Source organism: Numenius arquata, chromosome 20, assembly GCF_964106895.1.
Source record: "Numenius arquata chromosome 20, bNumArq3.hap1.1, whole genome shotgun sequence".
NCBI classification, from domain to species: domain Eukaryota; kingdom Metazoa; phylum Chordata; class Aves; order Charadriiformes; family Scolopacidae; genus Numenius; species Numenius arquata.
In genome coordinates this window covers 4,983,331-5,007,653 of record NC_133595.1, presented here as the reverse complement: position 1 = coordinate 5,007,653, position 24,323 = coordinate 4,983,331, and the positions used below count along the sequence as shown (strand labels likewise).

The 24,323-nt window shown below is 45.9% G+C and overlaps 2 protein-coding genes across 2 annotated transcripts; one reads left to right on the top strand and one right to left on the bottom strand.

Annotated features, from left to right (window-relative positions):
- Positions 1-1,238: 1,238 nt before the first annotated feature.
- On the top strand, positions 1,239-11,963 carry CA6 (carbonic anhydrase 6). Its single transcript, XM_074161450.1, has 9 exons — positions 1,239-1,293; positions 3,363-3,545; positions 7,476-7,624; positions 8,021-8,116; positions 8,426-8,492; positions 8,760-8,917; positions 10,082-10,205; positions 10,722-10,820; positions 11,350-11,963. The coding sequence occupies exons 2-9, from the start codon at positions 3,524-3,526 to the stop codon at positions 11,961-11,963; spliced, it is 1,329 nt and encodes a 442-aa protein (XP_074017551.1). The 5' UTR covers positions 1,239-1,293; positions 3,363-3,523.
- Positions 11,964-12,762: 799 nt separating this feature from the next.
- LOC141473936 (solute carrier family 2, facilitated glucose transporter member 5-like) lies at positions 12,763-22,343 on the bottom strand. The gene is made up of 12 exons (XM_074161576.1): positions 22,287-22,343; positions 20,591-20,689; positions 19,985-20,145; positions 19,362-19,486; positions 17,659-17,811; positions 17,450-17,575; positions 16,970-17,157; positions 16,509-16,619; positions 15,960-16,061; positions 15,487-15,562; positions 14,262-14,389; positions 12,763-13,946 (listed from the first exon to the last, which is right to left on the bottom strand). Exons 1-12 carry the CDS (start codon positions 22,341-22,343, stop codon positions 13,713-13,715), a joined length of 1,560 nt encoding a protein of 519 aa, XP_074017677.1. The 3' UTR covers positions 12,763-13,712.
- Positions 22,344-24,323: the final 1,980 nt, after the last annotated feature.

The following is a 24,323-nucleotide window of genomic DNA, read 5'->3' as shown; positions in this document are numbered from 1 at the left end:
AACGTTTAATATTGCTGCCCGTCACCTCAAATCAACAGCAAAGTCGTACTGCGTTTGGTGGAGGCTGTAGCTCTGCTCAGCACTAGGTGAAAATTCCATTCCTGGGGAGATTTCCGCTCCCCTTTTGTCATTAAACCGTGGGTTTAGGGGTTGGGAAGCAGTGCTGGGCAGAAAGGGCTGTCGGTAGTGTGTCATTCTTGGGGGGAGGAGAAGGCTTTTCAAAGGGAATGACATTTGCCTCGTAGCAGAATACAAAAAGGCAAGCAGAAGATCCCTGTTGTGTTCCCTGGTCTGCCGAATTACCTTTTTCACTGGACCTTGGGCAATCATTTAGTTGGGACACATTTTTAAGGAAATCAAGTGGCGGAAGATGTACAGAGCAGCTGCTGAAGTCTGCAAGAGCATTTAGACATCTGACACTTAGTTTTTATTTTAATTCCTCTATGTGTTTTTAAAAACTCACCAGAGTTTCGGCATCTTGTATCATGCCTGTATCTTGCAACAGTCTAAACAGTTTTTCAGAGCTCTGAATATTCCAAAGGTTACAAATCCGTCACATTCAAAACTAGATTTTCAGTGAGCTGGGAAGGTGTTGAAAGCAAAACGCCTTGAAATACCAGGCTTGTAGGAGTGGAGCACTTTTAAATCTGGCCTCAGAAGTCTGATTTTCAAAGGAGCCAAGTGTCTAGAATTTTGACTTCTAATAAGATTGTGAATGCTTTTTTGTAAACCAGTCCCTTAAATGCCTTCTGCCTTGGCTCCTTCCTCTGTGTAAGAAGGAAGGAGTTGGCCACCTCAAGGCAGCGTTTGAGAGCTGTGTTAGGTTTCTTTTCTTACGAAGCATTGTTTTACACATACTTGCAATGAAGCTTTCCTACCTGCTCATCAGGACAGAACGGGCAGGAAAAGCAGGCTGAGAGTATTGTAGCTGCTGGGGTCAGACTGTGACTCCGAGGCCACCGGGGAAACCTGTTCCGTCTGCACGGACAGCCGGGTTCAGAGGATCAATAAAGTGCCTCCAGCGTTTAAAGCTGACTTTCCAATTAAAATATCTCTGTGGCATTGTTTGCTGTTATTGTTTTGGGTGGGTGAGAAGGGTGGGATGGGTGCTGGAAAGCCCAGACCTAGAGTAAATTAGTATTTTTATGCTTCCTGAGGATTTTTAAAGAAATGCACTCCCCGCCTTGGTTCTGACTGCAGATACAGCGAGGGACATGTGGATCTCAGCTGCCCTGTTCCACCTACTCCTGCTGCATCTCAGCTGCTCTCACCTACTGCACTGGACGTACAAAGGTAATGAAAAATGAGGCTGTTTTGGGATTGCTACCGACTGCCAGCTTGTTAAAGATGCTCCCATCCTTTTTGTACCGCAGAAGCAACACTCAGTTTGACTCTCTTTCCGTTAGTGAAAGATCTCCACAGAGCAGCTAATTTATTCCACGTTATTGATGCCTGCGTGTCTTGAAAGTGATTTTCTTCAATGTCACCCCTTTTTACTCCTTTGTGTGGTTAGGACACATTGTCAGCGTTGGCAGACACACCGGGTTCAAACAATGGGGAAAATCTTTTCAGTGTGTTAGAATAAAAGCTGCCCTTTGGATGATCCTGGAAGAAAAAGCTTTAAATACTGCCTGCTTGTTATTTTATTGTCATATCCCATGTGGTACAGATCACGAAGAAGTGCTTATTTAAGTAGTTATATGTTTTGTGAAATTTTATCTGATCTTTCATTTGTTTCAGGGGGTTGTTTGCAGAGCCCATTGAGTGAAGGGTAATCCTTTTCTGATCTTCAGTGGGCTGGGAATGAAGCTAAAACAAAGGATATTGTTGAATAGATGCAATATTGCAATTAGGACACTAAGCTGTTTGCAGAAGTTTTCTCTGGATTTTCTTTTGGCCGTGCTGTCTGCATCTCCTACAACCCCCATATTTAATCAATGTCAGGAAAACAAATAGCTGCAAACTGACATTGCTTAAATGAAAAAAAAAAAAAAGAAAAGAAAAGAATTGGCAAATAGTAACAAATCCCCGGGTGTGGCTGTACTTGTAATAATTTGAAAATTAGGAAGATGATGAAGTAGCTTTGAACTATTTTATTTTTAAAACAATCGCCTCTCCTTCCAAACCATCTCTGCAGGATTTGAAGTCAGCGAGTTCAGCAATCACACAATGATTATTCCTTAGCTCTAGCTCTGTTTGTCTCAGACAGACGTGACTCTGACATGGATCAATATATTGCAGTTCTGGGGTGAAGAAGAAAAGGTTTCCATACTGATTGTCAGTCACAGCCATGACAGAGAGAGAATCAAAATTTCTACTTGCACTGAAAGTCCTAAATATAGCACTATGGAGAGGGCAAATAGCCTGGAAGGGTTCAAGCATTTGTTAATAGTTTCAGCAGCACCCACAGCTCTGCAGGAAAGATTCAAATTAGGGCTAAGAGGCTTAGAGCCATTGGGAAAAGGAGAGCATCTGGCATGCCAGGTCTCCTACACATTTGCTCCCTCCATAGGTGACCACAGGAGGTTTTTAGCACTAAATACTTGCAGAGATGATGAGCACCCGCAGGTGAATCCAGGACCTTTAGTTCTTAGTCCTATGTCAAAGGGGGACCTTTAGGGGCTATTAGGCCTGGGGGCTGAAGGGGCTTCAAGAGCTCAGAGCAATCAACTGAATCCTGAAATTGGGACGCTCAGGTCCTATTCCACACCAGGATCTGTCTCACAAGAATCACTTTGTCATTATTTGTTGTGTGTAAAAAGGGGGTGCCAGGCAGAGGCATAGCACTCTGCTCAGGAGAGGAGGTTTTGTTAATAAAAACCACACTCAGGACATCAAAGCCACCCCAGACTACTCCTATCCCAGAGAACATACAAAAGGTTCCTTTTATTTAAACCATTTCACCCCTATTCTTCTTTTGTTTAGCTCTCTCCCTAGTTAAAAATAGCAAATTTGCTGCCAGTTCCCAATCCTAAGCAGAGAATTCCCACCTATTGCCCTGGTCCTATTCACTCTCACATTGGTTAAAAACCTGATTCCACACCTTTGGCAGCTGAGAGCCATTTAAATCCCCATTTCTATAAAAACCCTGCTTCTCTTTCAGTGGAGGTTCAGTCGCCAGCGATCAGTAAGCCATTACTGCAATGCAGGTTTCTTATTTTGCAGCACAGTTGTCCTGCAGACAGAATAATGTGTATTTTCACTCTAGGGAAGGCAGAGCAACCTTTTATTGCTACAGCTCCTGGTGTTATAATAACTAGATTGGCACGTCGTGGTGGCAAATGAGGAGAGTTTGCCTTCTCCTGAGCTAACAGCAGTTCTCACCATGTCTTAATAACCTGGTTTGCTTCTTCTCCACCCAGAAGGAGAGCTGGATGAAGAGCACTGGGGAAAGCAGTTTGCAGACTGTGCTGGCAAGCGCCAATCTCCGATTGACATCCAGAGGAAAAAAGTGAGGTACAACCCCCAGTTACTGCAGCTGGAGCTGAGTGGTTATGATGGGCCTTTGCAAGGGGACTTCACGATGACCAACAATGGTCACTCTGGTAAGACGGGGGGGAATCCTTCTTGTTACCTACCTAAACCAAGGAGCTGGTGAAGAAGTCACTGCTGGCAAAGGAGCAGCCTGAATCAGAAATCAGGGATACAGCTCAAGGGGTTTATTTGGTCCTGTCGGTCACCTTTCTGTCAGAAAGAGAACTCTAAGGTACAAGGAAGCAAGAGCTGCTTGTCCCCTCCAGCTCCATTTTGCCCCCCAGCCATGGTGTGGTACACGCACGGATCACTGCACATGTGGCATCCCGGGGGCCTCCCATGCCCCGTTTCCATGACAATGGGTGATGCTGGCAGCCAACAGTGCAGGGAACAGGCCAGCAGCAGCAGCAAAGAAAAGGCCTTACATTTTTGAAATGCTGATGTCTTTAGCGGTAAGTCTGCCCTGAAAACCCAACCCTTTTATCCACACCTCTTTGTTCTCATCCTGCACTGCTGAGCTCAGGTTTCTGTGCATCATACTGGGCTGAGTCCTACAATGAATGCAATGGGAGAAAGAACGTGTCTTCCGCTGGGACAGCTGATGGAAGAAATACCTGAACCTGACAGCTTTCTGCTTTTAAACTATAAAGTGGGCCATGGTGTCTCCTCTGGAGAATTCACCTGGGCAGTACAGCGTGCACTTATTGTATTGCATTTGGGGCATAAAGGAAACTTTATGAGTTCATGTATGTATTCTCCCAGCACACTCAGGATACGGGAACAGCTCCTGCATGTTCCTCTCAGCGCTCTGCCGTAGCTAGAACATTATCACAAACCTCTTGTGGCCAGCAAGTGACACTAGCTTGAAATGCGGTGGAATAAGCCAGCTTTGCCATAGGGATAGGCAGTTTTTTCTTCCCTGGCTGAGCAGATGTCCTGGGAGGATGTCAAGCTCATGACAGTGCAGGAACAGATTATTTGTTTTAGCTGATTGAAATGCTATTCACAGACAATACCCCTTTTTTTTTTTTTTTTAACTCACCTTACTTAGCTTTGCCATCTCCTTCTGCTCTCCTAGTTTTGCTGTTTTCCCCAATCACACAGGAAATCTCTCCAGAAACGCAAATATAAACCAGAGAAATAACAGGCAGTTATAGTTCTGCAAGATATTTTCTGTTAGACATTAAAAAGGGATAAAAGCCAGCTAGAGCATTATAGATTGACCCTTTCCTTCAGTGCACTGACTGCAGGACTATAGTAGTTAATGGTGTTTGGTGCACACTGACTCCTCTCTGCGTTCAGAAAGTGCATCTTTTGCCCCTGTGCAATGATAAGAACTAGAAGTGACAGGAATAGAGAATAGTTCAGTAGCAAGTTTGCATCTGAGGTTCGCATGGGTGTAGGTCACACAAAGTGAAGAGGAGGAGGACAGAGGAGAATCCCCCCCTTATAGTCAGAGGCTCAGTATTTCAGGTCTCGGGAAGCTGAAGCACAGCAGGGGTTAAAAGCCTTGCCTTGTGGCCACACGGGTCTCTGGGCAAGGCTTATGATTTAGGAGATCCTGGATTCCCCTCCTGCAGCCTGCAATTCATTGTTTAAATAATTCATCAGCTGGTACTGTTGGGATAATGCTTTTGGACTACAGATGAGCAATGAGAGAATTTTCTAATAGCTGCAGTGGGGAGGGAATGAGTATTTTGGGGAAGGTGTTTGGAACATAAAGGTGGTAGCTCTGTAATCCCACACACCAGTCCTTTCTTCCCCTCTGTAACAGAGGGAGAAGTACAGCGTGAGAGCAAGGAAATGAAGTGCTGAGAGACATAGTGCCTTTCAGAGAAAGACTGTTGTGATTGTATTTCTAAAAATCAGAATGAGTAAGTACTCCTGTTTGTCACCCACACAAGCTCAACATTCAGTTAGAAGCTCTCATGTCAGCATTGCTACCCTGACTGCCTACAAATTAATTCCTGCAGGTTTAGCTTTCAGATCTCTGACTGCACATGTGTATTTTCCTGTTCTTTTGTTAACATCAAAACAGTGATTTTCTGATGCAGGGCACTTTAGTAAAGCACAAAGGCAAAATGACTGTCCTTATTCACAGCTCTGAAGTCAGGCTAGGCTTTCCTACTGCCTTCAGTGAGATGGGACAGGGTAGAAATATCTCAAGGAAAATATTCCACTGGGCCACATCACCAGCTCTGAAAGGGACAGGAGACGGATTTATCAGCAGGACTCTCCTTACAGGCTCTCAGGGACTTAAGCCCAAGTGTCTCGCCTGAGAAAAAAAGCTACACTTCCTCTCTAGTTGTGTAATTACCAGGCTAAATCCCACCTGATAAAGCCTATTTGCAGTAGTGCAGAGTGTCTGCACAAGGAATTTGCACTTATCTACCACATCTGTGCAGACACACTCACACAGATAACCTTAGGTTAATGAAGCCCTTTGTATTTGGCATTTGGACTTTTTTTCTTTTTCTTTTTTTCCTTTTTTTTTTCTTTATTTTTCCATTTTTTCTTTTTTTTCTTTTTTCTTTCTTTTTTTCTAAACAGGATTAGTGCTGTAGTAGGTAGGGAGGGCACACAGAGCTCTGGAAGGTTAAAATGTCATTGTGCAGGGTGCGTGCAACTTCCTCCAGCAGGAGATTTTTTTTTTTTTCTTAGAACCGGGACCTCAAGTGTGGCCTTCATTAACTCATTTGCCAGAGCTGGGAAGAGAGGCTGGCTCACAGTGTGCTGTGAGCTGTAAGGCAATAAGGGACAACAGCCCAAATTGCAGAGCAGAAACACAAGAGGAAGGGGCAGCTGCACTCAGATTCCCAGCTGATTTTCCTAGGGCCTGGCAAAAGCAGAGCAGAGCAGGAATAAGGCACTTCCAGCTCAGAGCAGTCACACTTTCCACACGCATTTTATACTGGTGATTAAGTAGAAGCAAACTGGGCTGTTACCTACCTTCATGCTTTCAGCAAACTATTTGCATGAAGGTTATATTATAGAAGGCTTAAGCTTCCCATCAACTCAGAACGCAATTCTCTGGCTGTGTTTTGCACAATGTAGAAACCATAATAAGGTACTTGAGGTAAATAACCTTAATTATAGAAGGCAGTCAGCAGAGATCTTCCATAAAAAGTAGATGGGGTTTTTTTCTCCCCACTCTAGGCTCTCTGGGATATTACAAAGAAACATGTTTTCATCTTGTCTGTCTGTAAACAGCTTAAAAACAAAAGAAGCTTCTCACAAACCCAAACTATGACTAATGAATCATATATACTGTGCTACGTTTTGCAAGGATAGTTGCTATTTTTAGGCTTTCATTAAGATGAGGCAATTCTCCATTTTCACTCCTAGATTTGGCATATTTATTAACATAATGTAAGACTTGTGGCAGTACATTAGCAGGAAGACAAACGTTTCATAGTCTCTTTGTGAATACTTCTTGGCAGGGAGAAGCGAAGAGATTTGTCTCTACAAATCCTTCAAGCACTGAAGGCAGCCTTTTCAAACTCACAGGGCCCTGGCCCCGTGTGCCTCTTCCTAGAAAATGCAGAGTCCAGAATACTGGAAATTACGATGACAGGTTAAGATGAGGCCAGTCACTTTGTTGATTTCTATCCCCCTTTTCTTCCTTGGAAATAAAAGTCGTTAACAAATCTGTGCAGAGCCCTGCAAGATGTGATGTACTGCGCGAGAGATGAGCATTAAAGCACTTTTATTAGTGCCTGAGGAAAAACCCAGAGCTGCTCAGATGGAAAGAGAGTCTGCAGACACAGCGAGTGCCCAGTCATCTTTGTGCCTGGCGTGGTCTTTGTGGAGCCTGAGGCCAGGAAAAATTTTAAGCACACCTAACTTTAAGCTTCACACACTGGAGTCAGTTCCCCGAGCAGGATCGTGCCGGCTTAATTTGAGAGAGGGCGTTCTTCGCAGAAAGCACTGGGCACTGTCAGTGCGGCAACAGGAATGGGCAAGGCTGCACCCATTGCTGACTCCAGTCCTATTTTTTTCAGTTCAGATTGATTTGCCACCCACCATGCACATCTCCAGAGGGCTCCCAGGCTTCTACACAGCTGTACAGATGCATCTGCACTGGGGTGGCCTGGACTTGGAGACCAGCGGCTCTGAACACACCATAGACGGGATGAGATACTTTGCAGAGGTACTTGGGAACGGAGCGGGCTGGAGGGAGGGCACATTGCAAGTCTGGCACTTGGGAAATGGGATGCTGCAGCCCACAAAGCCTGCAGGAAGGAATGCAGAGGCAAGTGGGAGAAACAGGGCCCCTATAAGTGCAGCTGGTTGGTGCAATGCAAGGGCTGAGCCTGGTAGTGCAGAAGACTCTACGAAAAAACATTCCAATAGCACTAATATCCTTCAAAAATGGAGTTATTCCTCCACATTCATCACAAACCTATTAACCTAAAGGTCTATTTGACTGTGCTGTGAGGGACAAGCAGCAGGAACTGGGATGGTGACTCTCCCATTGGGTCCTTTAAAGCACCGAGGAAGCCATTTATCACTTCTTGCTAAATGACCCCTGTCCCTCTTCTGACAGCTGCACATTGTCCACTACAACTCAGCTGACTACTCCAGCTTTGAAGAAGCCAAAGACAAATCAAATGGATTGGCTGTGCTCGCCTTCCTGTATGCGGTAGGTTTGTTGCCCAGGCTGCTGAGCGAGGCCGGTCTGTGACCACTAGTTATACTAAAATCACAGTCCAAACACAATTTTGTGTGGATTTGGAAGTGGTGAAAAAAGATCCTCATAGTTCATTATTCTACCTGAGGTCTATGTGTACGTACCTCATCATGCCTAGGATTATTGAGCTCATCAAGAGATCCATGATAGTGTCTGTTCTCTTTGTCTCCCAATTCATCAATTAGTCCCCTGAGCTGATTAGTAGTATAGAAGGACAGGCAGGTCACTAACCTTTTATTCAAGTCTCTATGCTGTGTTTAGGATGGGCACTTCGAGAATACCTACTACAGCGAATTCATTTCCAAACTGGCAAAAATCAGGTTTGCAGGTAAGACTTGGGAATACCTTTCTCCATCCTTGATATTCTCAAAACCTGTGCATATTTATTGGGTCTGGGGACAGGCATTTTGCTGTGGCTTTGCTTGCAGTTACATGGCCGAGCATCCTCAGCCATGCACAACTTCACACCTTTAAAGGTCCCTTCCAACCCAAGCTATTCTACGATAGTGATTTGCCAACCCAGCTCTAACACCTCTCTCCCCTTTCTCTTTGCTCCCCATTAATTGTTAATATTGCCTCTTTGTTTCCTTTTGAGGTCAATCAACAAAGCTCATTTCTCTGGATATCCAAGCCATGCTGCCAGAAAACCTCTCACACTTCTACAGGTACCAGGGCTCACTAACAACCCCACCTTGCTCTGAGAGTGTCACCTGGACCATCTTTCATTCTCCCATTGTCCTGTCACACACACAGGTAAGCGATAGCTGTTTACCAAACAGAGCAGCTTCTCTTTCCTCCACACTTCACCTTTCTGCACAAGTCTCATTTTCCGTCCTCCAGTGATTTTTGGGAACAGAGGATCTAACAGGGCATTTCTCACACACAGCTTTTGGGACAGACTCCTAGGCAAGTGGAATTACAGGTGACTGCAGTGGCACAGTGATGCTACATCGCAGCAAGGGCCAGTTTTTGTATAGCAGCGGTTTACCTGAGGTCTGATGAGCAATAAACAAAGCTCAATTAATCACGACTATCCCGAAGCACTATAAAAAGGAAGAGACCAGTCAGAACCAGCAAGGCAAAAACTGCTGCAAGAGAGTCCAATCCCCCGCCCCCGCAAACCTTGAAAGAGCCATTTAGAATGTTAAAATAATTACAGAATAATTGGCACATTTTTAGAAGAGTATTTCAGGTTTTTTCTTGTCTCCACTTACAAAGTTGGGATCATTTCAGGAGTGGGCTGCTGTGAGTTGTGGCTGTGTGACAGGAGAGGGTTCGTCCAGGCTCCAGCAGAGGCATCACAGAAGACATTGTGGGGTGCACAGGAGCACTGGGCAGTCACCCCGCTTGTCCCAGCAGTTGAGTACTGTCACATGGCAGGATCCTCTTCTCTCCTCTCTGCCTGCCTTGTCAGGACAAAGGCTTTAGCACGAAAAAGTAACACAAGTAAAATAAACTTACTATTGAGTCTTGCAGAGTGATTCATCTTCCTTAATAAAAGAGAAGCATCAGAAACATTTTTTTGCCTAGGAGAAGAACAAGATAAAGTGGAGGCTACAGTAGTGGAGGAGCACAGCGTGTTCTTGTTTGAAAAAGAAATACTCTTTTTGGCAGGGGGAAGGCTAGTAGGCACTTGTGAGAAAACAGTACGCTACAGGGTAGCAGCAAAATCTCCCTCCACACATATAATCAGGCAGATGTTAAAACCTGCCTTCAGGCAAAATATCTTTATCATGAATTAGCTGATAAGAGCCCTCATGTTCTGTTCCTTTCCCTTGCTAATACTCAGCAAGGGACCCTGTGGGTTCGTCTGTAACAAATTGCTGGGTTTAATCCTGAGCTGCAGGATCTGCACGGCACTTCTGGGCAAAGCCGTTGTTCCCGTTTCCCTCCATAATAAGCCTGCATCGCTCACAGATCAGCCTCCTGGAGAACACCTTGCTGGACTGGCAAAACAGGACGCTGCGCAACGACTACCGGCACGCTCAGCCCCTCAATGGGCGGGTGGTGGAGTCCTCCTTCCCAGCCAAACCCACCCAAGGTAAGGGCGGGCAGCAGCAGGGACCCAGGATTTCCCCCAGGAGGGGCAAGAAACTTATGTGGAAGGAGTTATGGCCAAGTCACTCAAGGTAGGCATGGTGGGGGATCACCTTTCCCAGGAGCAGCAGTGTCCCTGCACAGCAGGTAGAGATGGCCCATGTGCCTCTTTGCTCCCTGCCAACACAACTTGCAGGAGAAATGGTGCTGTGGTGGCTGTAAGTTGTGTGCCAGCCCCTTGTTTTGACTGCAACGGTGTCACACAGCTCTGCAGGATAAGTGGTACTACCTGGCACCACGCAAGAATACTAGGTTCAGGTGTGTCTGCATCCATAGGGGGTAAGATACACTCACCATTGTAGAAAGACCTCTGGCATGGATCAGCCAGGCACCATATGGAGGTGAAACACTGCATTTTAAAACAAAGGTTTTCCCCCAAACCTTCTACAAACTAGAAAGCAGAAAATCTACCATGTGCAGGTCCTGGCCTTCCGTAAATTCAGCTGTCTGATTGCTTTAGAACAATGCCATCCAGAAGAATTCAGCCTCAGACTGGAACAAATCCAGATGCAGCTCCAAGACATGAAGAGAGAGTTGCTGAACGGAGTGAGCCACGTAGGTAGGAAACACACATCTGTTCTTGAGTCTAAGGATGAAGAGGCCATGTCCTGCTGTCCTTGATGGCCTAAATCATTAATGGGTTTGGTACCAATACGTGCAGGTAGAATTTTGTCCCATATCTAGGCCTGCTGGTGGAAATTCTTCAGCTGCAGCATCATTAAAGCTACCTCTAACCTAGCTACTCTCACAGCAACTGCAGCTTTCTCCTGCAACGTGTAAGCACATTTTTACAAACAGCGAGGGATTTAAGCTCACAGTTCCCCTAGGATAAATAATATTCTCTATTTTACTCAAGAAAAGAGGAAGGTGGGGGGAAGTGATTTTTCCCAAACAATGGGGTGAGGGAACTAAGTTTTTCATCATTTCAAGCCCCTTCCCTGTCTGTGACAAATGCCAGTAACTGTGTGTGGCTCAAGACAGCCAAGACTGCCACAGCCCTGCCAGATCCTATGAGTGTATCCTTCAGGATTTGGGCTGATTTATAAGCACAGCAGGAAAGGTAACAGCTGGCTTTTTGGTTATTTCAGGTATTAAACACAGCACTTTTCCAGCTTTCTACTTCCCTGTGGAAAACATTGAGAGTTTTGTGGAGGTTCATCCCCTCCATGACATGTCTCTCCAAGCCTTCACCTTATGTTTCTGGACAAAAGCCCAGCACGCTGGCAGTCAGACTGTTCTTTCCTACTCCACACAGGAGAGGGATAACGAGCTGGTGATGACTGTGGGCACAGACGTGGGATTGTGGATAGGAGGCCATTTCATCAGCTTCCCCCTGTACCACAGGGCACAAGATTGGCTGCACTACTGCATGGCATGGGCCTCCCAGTCCGGAATGGCGAATTTATGGCTCAACGGAGCAGCTGGTAAAGCAAAGAGTATCCAGAAGGGGTATGTGAGCCAGGCTGGAGGGACGCTTGTCCTTGGGAAAGACAGAGACACTCTTCTTGGGACATTCTCCAATGGTTTTGCAGGATGGATGACCCAGGTAAACCTGTGGGGCCAAGTTCTCAGTCCTGCAGATGTTCGGGCACTTGCACTGTGCAAACCAGGGCAACTGAAGGGAGATATCATAGCATGGGGAGAAACCTCTATGACCCTCTTGGGTGGGGTGGTTCTGGAGTCTGACACCAGCTGCCAGTGACCCCAAATTTTTTTATTATTTTTTTGTTTTAAGGCAGCAGAAGAATCCAAATTGCTTGTTGGGGAAACTGAGGAAAACTTAGATTATTTGCTTGTTTCTCCTTCTGCTTTGTATAGGCTCTGCACACCTGCCAGTGCTCCAGGTCACTTTTCCAAGTAGGTACATGGGAGCAAAGCCTCCATTAGTGGGAAGAGGCAAAGAATAGAGTGGAACTTGGCAGAGTCCACACCTTGTATTGTCACATCCCTTCCAGGAGTTTGACTTAGGCCACCACACAGATCTTCCTACGTGCCAAAGAGCCGCTCTCTTTGGTCAGAGGAGCCACGTTCTCAAGTAAAATACCTCTCACATTCTTCACCCACTCTCAGTTTCCACCATCTTCCCTGCATGCATCCTTCCTTCCCATTTCTCACCATCAAATCACCACCCTTTCCCCCACAGACAGATTGCACAGGAAAGGGCAGACACAGGAAAGGGTGGTCCTACACAATCATTGTGCTTTGATCGGTGGCACACCTTCTTTTCTGTAAATGGATGTAGAGACTGAGCATAGGAACACCTTTTTTTCCAACATGTATACATCACAAGTTTGTGGGCAGGTATAAAACTCATCTTTTAACGCTGAAGTAAATCATGTGAAGGGCTATCTCCACCACCAACAAAATCCATGCTGGGCTGCTACACAATTCTGCTTTTTTCAAAACAGAGGGGAGCAGTCCCATATAACAATTAACTACATGTAATTTCCCCATGTTAAATTATGCCATGATTAACCCCCAAACCCATTAAACTAATAAATACTTTAAGAAATCCTCGGTTTTTATCAGTGTGCACTTTACTTTCTTCTGCGAGTCAGCACTAGTTCTTCAGACTCAGAGCTTTTCCAAACCAAATTAGCCTTCAGGTAGAATGGTGCCCATAGGGGATGCAACCAGAAACCAGTAGAAGGACCAAGCTCTAAACCATTTGAAGACTTTTTCAAGTTGTTTAAAGCACCTGAGAGCTGAGTTATTTCAAAAACTCAATTTAAGCAACTCAACGTGAGAAGCTGAAGATAAATTTGGACACGTTTGCAAACACAGGCTCCAACCTGTGGCCCACTGCACAGGAGACAACCTGAGTTTGACTCCTGCAACGCAGCAGGGAGGTTCTTACTGGGTTCAATACCATGGTATCTCTAGGGGATGAATGAGGTCCAACTGGCTCACATGTACAGAATAGAGATATGGGGGTTATGAAAGGATTAAGAGAGGGACTGTTGCTCTTTGGCAACTGAAATGTAAACACTAGGGGGTGAAATGAGCTAAATAACTAAAAGACTAGAGTACTGCTGAAACAAATGGGTATAAATTGACAATGAATAAGCATCGGCCGCATGGATGACTCCTAACCTCAAGGATAAGGCTTTGGAAGGACTCATCAGCAACAGCTGAAGACTAGGTTTGATCTGAAGGAGAGTTGGGTGAGCAGGGTGGGGGTGAGGTTGTGGTGATGTGCATTTCCAGTTTAGCAGTCCTTTGAAGCACACAAAGGAAGGACAGAAGTTGACAGGATAAATGCCACTATCAACCCATTTAACAAAGTACCTCAGAACAAATGACTCTCTTCACCCCAGAGCACCAAAGGCCTGGCATCGCTCATGCTGGACCCTCAAATACATGAATGGCAGTGCCTCAGAGGAATAGAGTGGACTCCTTGCACGATTGACAAAAACTCAGCCCAAGTGCTGTCTTGTGTCACTGAGCTGGGTCACAGCTCAACGCTGGAGAATTCTTTCTTCTCTGTCTGCCCGCCTGGGACAGTGTGGAAATCCGCAAGCTCTTCTTTGTTGTCCTGAATCTCCACCTTGTTCCTCTTGGCCATGATCCTGTTGATTTCCATGAAGGTTTTGTTCTTTGTCTCAGGAACAATAAAGAAGATGTAAACTATAGTGGCGAGGCAGATGGCACAGAAGATGAGGAAGCTGTAGTGCCCCAGTCCAGCCTAGGGGCAACAAAAGAAGAGCAGGGATCAGAGGAATACTCCAGTTGCTTACGTTACACGATTTGGACATGCTGAACCCTGCATTAGCTATAAAAAAAGCAGCCACAGTGATGTGAGCATATCTTAAGTTGAAAAACTAGAAGTTAGGGGTGGTTCTAGATTCTGTCTTCTCATACCACCACCATGGATTTATGAAGCCACCATGGATTTGGGCATTTGCAGCTCTCAGGATGTAAAAGGCTCTCTGTAAGAACACGGGGGTGAAGATACTAATTTTAAGCCAAAGTCTTGCCCTGTCGTGTGATCACATCTTACCTCCATGTAGAGGAACACAAGCCCCACGGTGAAGTTGCATATCCAGTGCACAGACCCACCCACCATGAAGGCAGCAGGCCGGGATGACTGCAGGAACATCTCGGTGATCATCACAAAGGGAATTGGACCTGGAAGGTAGTTGCATATTCAGAAATCCCAAAGGCAATTCCCCCACTCTGAATTTCTAGATTACAGCGTTCATCTCAGTGGCAGACAATGGTTTCTATACTACTAGTGTTTAGAAATACCCAATAAATCAAATAAGGGATTAAATAAATAAAAGCCACGGCAACTAAATGACTTTCCTATGCTCACACACAGTAATCAAACTCTTTTCTCCTATGGCTGCACCTTAACCATGAACCCCTCCTCTCCCACACAAACTGTAAAATAAGGTTGATAAACACGGACTGTGTCTCCAGAGAGCACCCTGTGAGCAGCAACGAAGCAGGTGATTGCTTCTTAAAAAAAAGGAAACCAGAAAAACACCCCAACACATGCAGGTGTTGGAGAAATGAGTGGTGGGACAAGCCCCCAGGCCCCTGCCCTGCACTGCCGCCCCGTGGCATTGTTAAGCAGAATCAGACCGTGTTCTCATCAACGGGGTGAGGCCACAGGTCCAGCAACCCAGCAATCTGTCCTCCAGCCATCTCCCTGCCCCCAGCGCTTCACTCTGCCTGATGGCATAAATGGAAAAGGAAAGATTGTGTGTAACTCCATCTGCCAGTGAAACCTCTACAGAAGTTTCAAAACCACATTGCTGCATCCAGCAAGGGTCTGGCAGGGCTTTCCAAGCCAGACAACTCTACCACGCTAAGAAGCTGAGTCAGGACAAAGCCTTTCCAATACCCACATCTATCTGCACCTCTCCTTTCTGCCAAGTGATCTGCAGGGCCACGCGTATCATTTGAGTTGCTTCTAATTCGATTTGTTGCCTGTAGATCTAAACGTACAACATCTATGCCCAGTTGGTAGGGCTCACTATCTCAGCGTATTTTTGCTCCAGATATTGCTGCGGGACTCTCGGGCACAAGCACGATTGTGCCTTTGCTTTTCCTCTTGAAAGGCAGACGCTCCCCTGCCTCGCGGACACAGCCTCACTGGAACACAAGCCTGGCTGACAGTCAGTGAGGTGCACGGCCACATCGAGAAGAAATTAGACCTCCTTGGACTAGCTCCACAAAGCCTTTCATTTGAAAAGCTGGACCAGACTGTCCATACTTACTGGCTCCAATGGCATGTCCGATGATGTAAGCAATGACACACACTATGCTGAGGTAAGACATCCATGAGACAGTGGTCTGTGAAGAGTTTAATTGTGGGTTAGATGTAGTTCCTATCTAAACATCACCAACACATTCAAGGCACTATTTGTGGTAAGGTTTGAAGACATTCTCAAGTCAGTGTCACCCATTGCCAGATATGTCCATAGTTAGGCACAAAAAAAATCACATCCTTGCCTCCAACAAATGGATGCAACGGGTATTATGAGCATGATGTACTGGAAGTAGTATTCAGACAAGCAAGATCACAAGAGTTTCCTGGGTTTACTTTAGGTAGATACACAAGTATGGAGACATTTCATACTGTCCCCTCCCCACCAGAGAGTAGAAGCAACTTCAAAATATACAAATGGCCCATCCCCTGGAAGGTCCAGAAATTCACAGGTAGGATCACCCAAGCCATTCAACTACACACCTGGAGATTGAGGGCCAGTGTTAACACTGCACAGGAGACACAGCACAACCCAAAGCCAGCAAGGAGAAGGATTCTCCTCCCCAGGGATTCCACAATGAAAACCTGAAAGAGATACAAGAGACAGATAGACCAGACACCTAGGGAACAGCACTTTCCCCAGCAAAATTTGTTAGGTAGTCCTTGGCTTTTAAGAAATTCAGTGGAATTTCCACCATCTACTGATGATGGAAATCACGCAGGAACTGCAAAAAGCTGGATATAACACTAAGAGAATAGGCAGGCCATTCTTTGGGGAACTGCATGGAAGCCCTGTGTGCTAACACTGGACAGCAAAAGCAGGGCAGATCAGCCTGGAGACCAGAGATTGAAAACTTCTGAGGCATGTGAGAAATTAGCACGATTAATCATCTGCTTTCATCCAAGGGACACGGCGGGACAGCTATTGTGCAAAGCAGCTGACGGTATGTGTAAATAACATAATCTAATTTAAACAGTGATGGACAGGGGAGAGTGGACAAGCTAGCACTCAGAGCCCTCATAGAAACTTACAGCAAGCATAGTCATGACGACGTTGATGGCACCTATCGACACAGTGACATATTGAACATTGTTTGTATCCACGCCGGCCGACTGGAAGATTCTGTCTGCGTAGTAGAAGACCTGCAGCAAAACCACAGCTGTGTTTATATGGGGCCAAAAGCAGAGCACAGGAATCCCATTTTGGCTGCTTTTACATCCTGGAACTGCTGCACAGAAGCATAAGAACTGAATTCTTTCATTTTGGGAGACATTGGTGTTTGGATCCAAGCACCAGCACCTTACTCTAAAAGCATCCAAACTATCCTTAACAGGGTCAGCCCACCACAGCGTGATGCAGAACCAGTGTCCCTGTTGAAGGGGTACTCCTAGGTTCTAGCTCCTGTGTCAGCACTGCCCCACACCACCCACTCTGATGTCCCATCCCGTTATTACTCACCCCACTGGCCTTTCCCACCTGCCTTCCCACTCACCCCATTAACCCCAGAGAGCTGCTGGCCCATCATCATGACAATGATAGAGATGAGCTGCCATCGCAAGCCTCTGAAGGTGCACAGGCTGAGTACAGAAAATTGTCCTTCTTCCTTTTCTGACCGGTCTTCCTGGCGCATTTCTTCTATCTCATCATCCACATCATCCCAGCCTCTCAGCTTCTGCAGAGCTAGTTGGGAGAGAAAAGAGAGTTATGGACCCCAGAGAGCAGGTCTACAGTGACCTCTCCTGCTTCCAGTTGAGACAGAACAACATGTAAGCCATGGGCAGCAGTGCTTCCATGGAGGGAAGTCAGGGATTCACACACGCAGAGAAAAGAGCAACGTTGCAGGAATTCCATCCACCAGCAACATGTCAATGAAGAATTTCACACTCACTTCACTGTTGGTTGCTGCCAGTCAGGTCTGACAGGCAGATCTATCCCGTTCCACCTCCCCTTTCATTAAAGGATGATACTGTACCTTGTCGTGCTTGCTCTTCGTTGCCCTTTTGTATCAGCAGATATCTGGGACTCTCAGGGAAAAAAGGCAATACAAGGAGCTGGATTAGTGATGGGATCCCAGTGAGCCCCAGCAGAATGGGCCAGCCTGCAACAAGTGAGACAAGAGGACAACTGGGAGAAATCTTTCCCCAGTGGAGGCCACAGAAAAGTCCCGAGTCAGGGCTTTACCTTCAGCAGTCCCAAGGATGCTGTCAAGACCAAAGATCTGAGCTACAAGGATCCCAATGGTGATGAAGAGCTGGGGTACTACCCCAATAGCACCTCTCAGATTTTTGGGTGATATTTCTCCAAGGAACATGGGAACCACATTGGAAGCCAGACCTAGCAGTTAGAGAACAAAGTCAGACGTGCAGCTGCCTGATGTCAACACACTCACCAGCTTCAGTAAGATTCCTTTTCCCCCCCCTCATGTGAGACCAAACAAAAGAAATCAGTATCCAAACATGTGAGGGTGGAGGGATGTGAATTCTTGCCGGCTTTTAGAAATTCACTACTCCTTTAATTGTGCAGTAACAATTTGCAGAGAGCTTTGCTGGTTTAAGATCTCTTACAGGTAGCGTGCTGGAGTAGGTATTTCTACTTTAATAGGACACTATAAGGACAAGTTATTTCGAGGACCATCACGTGGTTACCCACAGTAACCCCAGAGAGCTGCCATCTCCCGTGCTTACAGTGTAAATCTTAGCATGCAAAACCCAGACTCCTGGACTCAAATGACCACCTGAGACACTGATCTTACATTTCTAAAGTTCTCAGTTCAGGGGCTGGCTGCCCTGGCTCAGCAGCTTCCCTACCCAGCCACAGCGGCCACAGTTCAAGTGAGGTCAAGCTGTGAAGCAAGTCAGGACAGCCAGTCCAGATTCCTTTATCAGTTATAAATAACTGAAAAGAGGGATCACACTTAACAGGTCCCTTAGTACTTATTCAGAGAACCAGGGCTAAGAGCAGCTGCCAGGCTTAGGAGAATCAAAAGCCAAAGCAGACCCATCGGAGCAGATAATTTCCCTGCCTTAGCTCACCAACTGCAACTGCTGCATGTTCCAGACCAGGTTGTTTTCCTATGTCGGTTTCCTGTTTTCTCGTTTTATCTTCGCAGGATATCCCCACTCACTAATAAACCACAGAGTGTGTCAGTCTCACCAGCCCAAAGCCAGTTAATTGAGCCTAAATGCTGTTAGGACCCTTATCAACCTGCTCTGGGCACCCTCAGCACGGTACTGCACGGGGCACCCAGTCACACTGGGTTCCTCTTTGTTCCATATTACTGTGGCTCTAATACAGCCGCTTATACCAGCGACTCACATACACCCTTCTCCTTGGCTTCCCACTGCCTTTGCTGTAAATCCAGTGAATCCGAACCCTTCGCTCTCACTTTTAACCTTTCTTTTCTCCTTCAGGAAGAACAGGCAGCTCCAGAACTGGATTATTGGATCTGGCATTGTCTCCAATGACTTTGACTTAAAAGGATTATTCTGTTTCTGATTATGTTAAAAAACAAAACAAACAAACAAAAAAAATAAGGCAGGCAATCTGCTTTAAGATATCTGGCAAAACAGATTATCATCATCAGATTTTCTGGCCATTGGAGCTCCAGTGCCTAGCAGATGCTTATTACAGAGGATAGCTGCATCTACAGACACACATCTCCTCTGTACATCTTAATTTGCAGTCTCACTGCCATTGTTCACTACTTTAATAGTTCTGCAACATGGAAATGACAACTGTTATTCCAGCAAATACAGCACTGTTACGCAGACGTATGGCTAAAATGCGCTACCTGTAAAACCATCTGCTGTGAGAATAAAAAAAACCCTTTACATAGCTACGAATACATTTATTGCTCTCCTTTCACCACCCAACCTCTCACTTACCAGCATATATTCCCATGATAACACGTGAAAGGATGATTACTTCAAAGGTTTTTGCTAGCTCTGAGGTTCCCATAAGGATTGCAGCAGTAATGGAGAAGAGGTTATTTATCAGCAAAGTGCCCTTTCTGCAAAGTAATAGAGGAGACAGATTCAGTTTATATTTTCTAGGGTCTCAGGAGCAGTTAGATCCCCCCTGTGTTACACTGCCCAAGACTCAAACGAACAACCATCCCAAAGACTAATCAAAGAGAAAATGGTGATCCATTTTTTTCCTGCAGGGAACGAAGGCTTCAAGAAAGAGCTGAAGTTTTTCAGGAAACCCAATCAGGGCCCGATCTCAGATCCTGGTCCAGATCCTTTCATGGTTGCTCTCTACCAGGCTGTGTGCCCAGCGTACAGCCCAGCTTTGGCTGTACTAAAATCATATAAGTTCTTCTACAGGTGGGAGACAACACATATTGCTGAGTCCAGCAACTAATCACCAGCCCATCTGCCTTACAATCAAGGCGTATGTGACAGTCACGCTCCTGATGTGCTCGGCAAACTGGAGTGACCAGTGAGGCAAGTCTTATCTGAACCCAGCAAACTGCTGGTGAAGTATGTTAACCACCACTCTCACGTACCGGCCACAATTGTTGACCATAGGCCACACCATGAGGGACCCAAACAAGCCACCCAGAGGGAACATGGACACAGTGAGGGACCAGAGCAATGTCTGGAAGGCACTGTCCATAGGCACTCCAGTCCTGTTGAAGTAGGTTTGGTTGTAGAAGTCTTGCATGTACTAGAAAGAAACGCAGAACATGTTTAGTACCGTAAATAAAATTTTCACACTGTAAAAGCTAGTTAACAACAAATGCCATAAAGCTTTACACACATCTTGATAAAAACCAGAATGGCCGAGTTGTAAAACGAATGCAAGAGAGGGGTGGAGAAGCCTGGACAGGATAATAGTTCCAACAAGTTATCCTGCCTTGTAGGATTTGCCCGGTTTCCAGAAAGGAAGGCATTCCTCGTGCCCCATCCCTGCTGGGAGGAAAATGTCCAAACGAACAGCTTAATGCCCTCCTCTCCCTTCCTGGGGACCCTCTTCTCACTGGGTGCCCGGTGATTCAAAGCACGGAGGAGTAGGAGCATCTGCCCACCCATAACCTGCCGTTACGCTCCTGTGCCTTGCTTTGTTTGTAAACCTACTCCCAGGGCATGGTCCGCTCCACAGTCCAACCTACCGGGGCTGGAGAATTGATCACCGACACGTTGTACCCATACTGGAAAGAAGAGCCAAACGCAGATATCAGCGCTACCAGCGCGAGCAAAAGTGTCATTTTCTGCAGAGGGGAAAGAAAACACACAAACACCACCTCAGAAGCAGGTTTAGCTTTTAGGCATAAATGGCATTCAGTAAAAATAATGAAACACCCCAAGACTTTCCGTCTGTGCTTTGCACCCCATGTTACTCTATAAAGGAAGCCCAATGGGTTGTTTCCATTTTAAGTCATTTTGTTCTGATTGATTTGCACATAGTCATTACACTACTCTTTCCTGGTATTGATGGGTCATTTAGATGATGAATCATTTTTAAGTTATCCTGCATAAAATACCACCCTGCGGGGAAAAAGTTGTATGCAATTATTCTTTTTTCCAACATGTAAATTGGTTAGTGAAATAACACAGGATATTGGCACAGGAAAGCTTTAAAAAGAAAGGATTTTGCATGAAGTGGCAAAATCCCTTTCCTGCTCATTTGTTCTGCTTTCACACGCTGGCTGGTTCTGCCTCCCACGTTTCAGGATCAAGCCGTTTATGGATCTAATCCGATTGCCACTGAAGCCAATTAGAACTTATCCAAGTAGCTCAGCGAGGGCTTGGTTGTGGGCCGTGAGAGCAGCGCTCTGCAGTCAAACAGAAGGGCGAAATTGCCTTCTGGAGCAATGTCAAACACCAGCCACGTTTGTGGGTACACAGCCCTCAGGGTTACAAGCCACTCACTTTTTGCAACAATTTAGCTGTTATTCAGTCCTCAGGCTGGCCCTACTGTGTTGACTGAACTGTTTGGGGGATTTTTTTGTGTGTTGCCTTTTTTTTTTTTTAATAGCTCATAATGTATCTCATTGCTGCTATGTCAATAAAGTAATTTTTCATTCAGACACGTGTAATTTTCTGTCACCATCATTAGCCTTGATGTCTGCAAGGTTTTATGTCCCAACGCTCAAGTCGGGTCTGACATGAAGGATCTGTCATTTCCCCGAATCGAACGTTTGTCCAAATAGCTGCTGGTACTCCTTATATTCCTGAGCAGCTCCAGCAGCTCACCTCCAGAGATCTGCAGAGTCTAAGGCACTGCAGATCAAAATTCAATTCAGAGCAAGGACCAGGAGGAAGCTGAAGCTGCCAGCTACATTTTTCTAGGAGCAGACTGTTGAAATTCTCACACTGGTGATGAAAAGCAGGCTGCCTTGCTCTCATTAAACAAATCCCAGGAGCTCAAAAGAGTCACTGGTGTTAATTATTCACATTCAGCACTTTTAGGAATACACGAGCGTCGCGTTGTGCAAGATTCCACGAAAAACGCTGCTGTGAAAGGCAGCCCCCATCCAGAAGCATCTGCAGCCTAGAACTGATCAGAACGTAGGAAAGAAAAACTCTCACACAGACAGGGAAAGCCACACACAGAAGTTACGTGGTAGGTCAGCTGCGGACAAAGAAAGAAAATGTGGAGACTCAGTGCAATGCTCCACTGCAGACAAATATAAACTGGGTTTAAGAACACGGGCATCTCTGCTCCCCCTGTGAGACCAGTTGTGGGCATGGCAGCCTAAAGGACCTTGGTCTTCTCCTTCCACTACAAGTACCTGCAGATCTCAGATAGCTTCCTCTGCATCTCTGGGAGGCTGAAGTTGGAAGTAGAGAGTCTGGCGTACTTACCCCCTTTGAATCTTCATCGGAGTTGGAGCTCTCCCGCTTCTCTCCTTTCAACTTCATTTTGGTGTTTGAATCGCAGATGCTGAGTCCAGGCTTTTATAGCCAAAACAGACAATGTAGGGGATGGAAACGCCCTACACAGAAAACCCCGCTGTGACTTCAGAAAACATCCAATCAATGATAAGCTCTATCAGCCAACCTTGTTGTCTGACCATTCCCCTTCTCTGCGTGGCTTTTGCGTGTCTTCTCTTTCTTTTCCTTGTTCAAGTCTGTCGCCGCTAGGTCAGATCTTCTTCTGCCAGATCTGGACTCAAACCAGAGGTGCTGCCCAGCTACAGGGGAAACAGGCTCATCTCTCCAACTAGAAGGGGCAGATTTATCACAAAATCTGCTGAAGGAGCTGTTTTCCCCCAGCTGTATGTAGATGGACAAGACGAGTCTATAGCAATAGAGCTGCTGCTCCTGTACCCTGCAGCTCATGGGCAGCTGGGGACAGTGCAGCTGAGGAGGCTGCCCAGCAACTGCTGCGTTCTGGTGAAAATGGAGCATTCTGTGGGAGTAACCTCGGCAACAGAGAGCACGTTTGCCTTGGCCACAGCCATAAAACTGACCTGCATTAACCCTCCTACAGCCACAAATTGCCTCTCTGCCTTTGGGCCGAAATACTGCTCCTTGTCCTACCCTGCACGGACCAATTTGCTCATCCTCTCAGATTTGTTGTTTCGACAGCACAGAACACGCTGTTTTGACACCAAAGCACGTTAATTCCTTTATCTCTACAGGCAAGGGATGCCGCATGTTTCTGGCTGAGTATTAACCACCCACAATATGAGACTACTTTGAACGGTACAGGACTTGGTTAATAATCAACTACAGTTTCTAGAGAAATGCAAAGTTCAAAGATACCTCCAGCAACCGAAGAAACTTGAGCCAAATCTTGTTATTGGCCCCTCTGCCTTTAACAGCCAGCTTAAAAAAAATGCATCCTCTTGAGCAACATGAGTTATTCACATGTCTTCCATGCATTCCTTGCATGATTGCAGCCTCCCTTCCTCCAAGTGAAAGCATTCTGCTCTAAAAATAGGAAGGGGAACTGCCCTTTTGCTTTCAGGGCAGTGGAACTCAGTCCCAAGACTTCTTGTTATCTTTTATTGCATTTGTTATAAGTTAACATCCTTAAGGATGCTGTTTGCTAGGACATCCTGGCAGCGGATCACACTTCAAGAATGCTCCTGCTTCATAGTCCCACCTATCACACGGTGCCTTAACTGAAGAGAGGGGCAAAAATACTCATTTCACCCATAACTCGTGTTTCTCTACTTTCCTGTGCACTCCCATCGAGAGACTGTAGCCAGCCGGCGCTGACCCAGACACTCTGAGCTTGCTAAGCTTCCCCCCCCACGCTACCTTCAAACATTGCTCAAAGCACCCCAAAACAAACGGGACAGGTCACAGCTCACCCAGCAACTGGTTTAGTTCTCACTTTCACAGATCTTTGGCCAGAAGAGGAAAAACGGAGAGTGAGCCATTATGTCCCAGGAGTGGAGAAATTGCAAGGAGGACAAACCTCTTCAATGACATTCCTGTTCTTTAAAGACAGTATCATTCTTCTGCAGCTCTTGGCAGAATGACACCCACTCTGACCCTCAGTAGCCATAAGAAAGGAGAATTCTCTACCACGGTCTTTAAAACCCTTCCCTGAACTTAAAGGGATAATCTTGATATGTACAGAAATCAAACAGGACATGTATGTTTGCCATCAGAAATCCTTCACCAGAGTAAATATTTGCTTAAGGCAGCAGAACACTTTGAGTATTTGCTAATCACAGCAAGAATCCAGTAACAACATCTGTAAAGCAGTAATTGGCACTGGGGTGATCTTGGAGGGCATCAATGAAGGGAGAGAGGAAGGTGAATGAACTCCTTGGACTTTCAAAGCAATTGTAGGGCTGTAATTTCTTCAACAGCCAAGAACCTGCTGACTTGGGCAAAGAACAGAGCCAGTAAAAAGTAGAGAGAGCTGATTTCACAGACATTTTA

Excerpts from the sequence above, each read along its gene's own strand:
- CA6 (XM_074161450.1), top strand. The coding sequence starts at position 3,524 with ATGACCAACAATGGTCACTCTG. Across the intron at positions 3,546-7,475 it reads GACCAACAATGGTCACTCTG|TTCAGATTGATTTGCCACCC; the intron begins GTAAGACGGGGG and ends TATTTTTTTCAG. Across the intron at positions 8,117-8,425 it reads TGCTCGCCTTCCTGTATGCG|GATGGGCACTTCGAGAATAC; the intron begins GTAGGTTTGTTG and ends TGCTGTGTTTAG.
- LOC141473936 (XM_074161576.1), bottom strand. The coding sequence starts at position 22,343 with ATGAAGTTGAAAGGAGAGAAGCGGGAGAGCTCCAACTCCGATGAAGAT. Across the intron at positions 20,690-22,286 it reads CCGATGAAGATTCAAAGGGG|AAAATGACACTTTTGCTCGC; the intron begins GTAAGTACGCCA and ends TCCCCTCTGCAG. Across the intron at positions 14,390-15,486 it reads CGGACATGCCATTGGAGCCA|GTCCAATTCCCTTTGTGATG; the intron begins GTAAGTATGGAC and ends ACTACCTTCCAG.